Here is a 3328-nt window from a genome sequence, read left to right as displayed (position 1 = left end):
TATATATATATATATATGTAAACGTATATATTTGCTTAAGTACCTCTTCTTACCTATGAATGAATCTGCTGGAATTAGCAGCCAACCAAGGCCTGAAAACTTTATCAACTCACACTCAGCCTCGCTTCTTTTTAAGGATACATTCGACAGTGTAGTCCTTGAGATGAGCATGGCTGGAATGTCTTTGATCCTAAGTGACATGATGCTTAACAGCTGTTCCTTTAACTTACAAGTGATGGTGGTGTCGTTACCGATCGAAATGAAATACAACTAGGATTCGAAATCTACTTAATCACACTCTCTCACGCCTTTATATAATGTTTGAAAGGTTACAGTCTGTCTGTGTTTCTTTCAATAGGGAAGTGGTTGTAACTGAAGATTTTCCTTGGCGATTTCACCGAGACTCGAAACTGGTTCGTAGCCTTGACACACCTGTCGTGACCATGCCATCTTTTAATTTCTCTATGACTAAAATGTATCATTCACTTCGATAAGACGTTATGATGTCTGTAATTTCAGCTGTAATTTCCAGGAGGTCCAGTGACCTTATACCCTGGATCCGTCATTGAATGTTGAGCATACATTTTCTTCTATAGGATCACCACAACATGATACTCCAAGCACGACAGCTCAGTTTTTATTTCAGACTTAATATATCTATTACTTTGAAGATAGTGGGGCTATGATCTGATGGAGATTTAACTTATATTACTAGCATGTTGAGCAACCACCTAGAAGCTCCTTCATTAGTTCAAAGCTGTTCAGTTTCAGTTCCCAATTGTAACTGTTTCACCTAATTTTGTACTTATAATATTCGTGGAGGGGCATGATCATCACAGTTTCTATCTCTGCCCATTAAACGTGCTTACACAATCATGATATCTCCACAAAGAGGCGATATATTTTCCTAGTTGTATTAAAAACTCAATTTCTGTCAAATTTGAACTATCGTCATCAAAACAAAAGTTCATCTATGTCAAATCCGATACTGGGACACCCAGTATGTACTTTAAATGTGTGAAATTATCAATGATATCTAATTAGAGGAAATACCTGCAATTAAATCACATTTATCTAAATGAATTATTTAAAACAGTACAATAGGCTTTTAAAGAATAATTTCTCTTTTTTTTTTTACCGAACGTAAACAAACGAACTTGTATCAAAATGTAAACTCAAATGAAACAGAGAATAGCTCTTTAGTAGTAGTAGAGGTGGTGGTGGTGGTGGTGTTAGTGATCTTTTAGTACTAGATCTGGTAGGGTAGTTAGTTTTAAATGTCCCTGAATTAGTAGTTGTCCAGCAACGACTTGTTTACTTCTAGTAAAATATAATTAATCAGTAATGACTTCCTGGTTTGAATATTCCCGCTAGATTGGCTAAAATTACCTAAATTTCCCAACTTTAATTTCAAATAACATCAGATTCTTTAATTTACGAGATAAAGTAATTGGTTGTTCATAATCAAAATTCAGAGTTGCATCGATACACCAAAATTGAAAGCAATCTGAGCAAAATTAAAGTGGGCTCATTTTGTGAATGAGACTGACTAGATCCGACATCTGCAAAGGGGATCAAGGGGTTCGTCATCCATATTGACTTAAGGAATAGGGGAAAGGATTACATAGGCAAAACTACGAGTGGAAGAACTAAAATGGGATCTCATCTGGGCCGCACGCACACTCCTCTTATACAACATAAACTAATTTATAATTGCCAATGTGTGAGTTGGACAATGAACAGAAGTAAAATCACTTTAGTTTTGTCACTTTTAAAATGATAAAGAACGGAATCTCACCTATTTTGTTGAAATATGCCGCAGTTAACGGAGAACACCCGAGTAATAGACAAGAGGTACAGAAAACACAAGTGAATATATCCATTTCGTATCGAAAATGTTTAAGAAATAAAGAAATGACAGTAACGTCCTTATCAATGTTTTTCCTTTACTATTTATATACATTTGTACTACATAACTATGCGGTATATGTGTATGGAGGTGGGTGTGTGAGAAAGTGCACAAACACACACACAGTTTTATTTCAGGCACGCAAGGACAGTAAAATTATTGTTATCGTGTTCGTTCAATGTCAAAAGAAAAAAAATTTTCTAATGATACTAGGAGTACACGAAGGTAAACACACATGTCAATATATCAAAATATATGTATGTAGTACATATATTATGCGTGTCTATTAATTCTTAATATCTATCTATTTATTTCCAACTGCAGCTTCGATTAGAAACTTACGTGTTGCTCTTTTATTATTTTTTTTGTGCGTGTGTTTTAGCTGAAAAGTAGATTAAACTTTGAAGAAATCCGCTTAGCAGTTAATTGAAGCGAAACGACAGGTATCGGGCACTCAAACTCTGACAGGACCTGACACCTACCGCCCAACTCTCTCTCTCTCTCACCGCCTCTCTCTCTCTCTCTCTCTCTCTCTCCTATATTTATCACTACATTCTCTCAACTATGTTTATCATGTTCTCACATTCCATTACAATGGAAAATATTTCTCTAGAAGACGTAAACCTCTTTGCAATGGAATGTGAGAATTAAGTAAAGTAGATGAGAAATAGGGGTAAATAAAGGTGTATATGTATAAGTGTGTGTATGTGTGTAGGAGAAAGAGAAAAAGGGATACATACATACATACATACATACATACATACATACATACATATATACATACATACATACATACATACATACATAATGGAATTTGAAGGTTTAGATACCTGTGGAGTATCTCCGAGCGAAGCGAGGTGATAAGAATGGCTCTTTAGTACATCACACGGTCGATACAATAAATATAAATAGAACAATGCATATATGTGCCAGAGGGAAATAAGAGACACAACCGGGTAGAATGTTTAAGAGAAGATTTATTGATATGTTAACATATGTGATTGTGTATGCATCGTATATACAGAATAATAGACAGGCCGTCATAAGAATAAGATGTATGCGTGTGTATGTAGGCATAGACGTATGCGTGTTAAGAACCTATAAGGATGGCGCTGAAGAAGAGATAGTGAAAGAGTCTATAGCCATCAAAGTGAGGAGTAAGTTCATAGATACAAGAATGATAAACACCAGTTCTAGTCAATTGTACACGATAGTTGAAATACTGTATCAAGAAGTTGTGGCGATGACGCAGAGCCGGTTGCGGTATATGTCGTACGTGAAGTTGTGGCTGTGATGCTGCTGCCTGGGTCACTTGGTACAGGAGTTCTCGCAGGTAGTATATTCACTGTTGATCCATGGTGAAGTAGTTCACAAACAGTGCAGTGTTATGACCTGGGTGTGTTACTTGTTGAGTTGTGT

The 3328-nt window shown here is 36.0% G+C and overlaps 1 protein-coding gene and 1 long non-coding RNA gene across 2 annotated transcripts in view; both read right to left on the bottom strand.

The window, feature by feature from the left end:
* Window positions 1–1969, bottom strand: part of LOC106877334 (A disintegrin and metalloproteinase with thrombospondin motifs 16) — a 123112-nt gene extending 121143 nt beyond the window's left edge. Inside the window, exon 1 of the mRNA XM_014926209.2 lies at window positions 1799–1969. Coding sequence (XP_014781695.1) covers window positions 1799–1883 — 85 coding nt within the window. The 5' untranslated portion in view covers window positions 1884–1969. The remainder of the gene's footprint in view (window positions 1–1798) is intronic.
* Window positions 1970–2866: 897 nt separating this feature from the next.
* Window positions 2867–3328, bottom strand: part of LOC128247851 (uncharacterized) — a 769-nt gene continuing 307 nt past the window's right edge. The window contains exon 2 of the long non-coding RNA XR_008264175.1: window positions 2867–3301. This is a non-coding gene — a long non-coding RNA (uncharacterized LOC128247851). The remainder of the gene's footprint in view (window positions 3302–3328) is intronic.

This window comes from Octopus bimaculoides, chromosome 5, assembly GCF_001194135.2.
Source record: "Octopus bimaculoides isolate UCB-OBI-ISO-001 chromosome 5, ASM119413v2, whole genome shotgun sequence".
Taxonomy (NCBI): domain Eukaryota; kingdom Metazoa; phylum Mollusca; class Cephalopoda; order Octopoda; family Octopodidae; genus Octopus; species Octopus bimaculoides.
The sequence above is the reverse complement of the archived record's forward strand: the minus strand, read 5'-3'. Positions and strand labels throughout refer to the sequence as shown.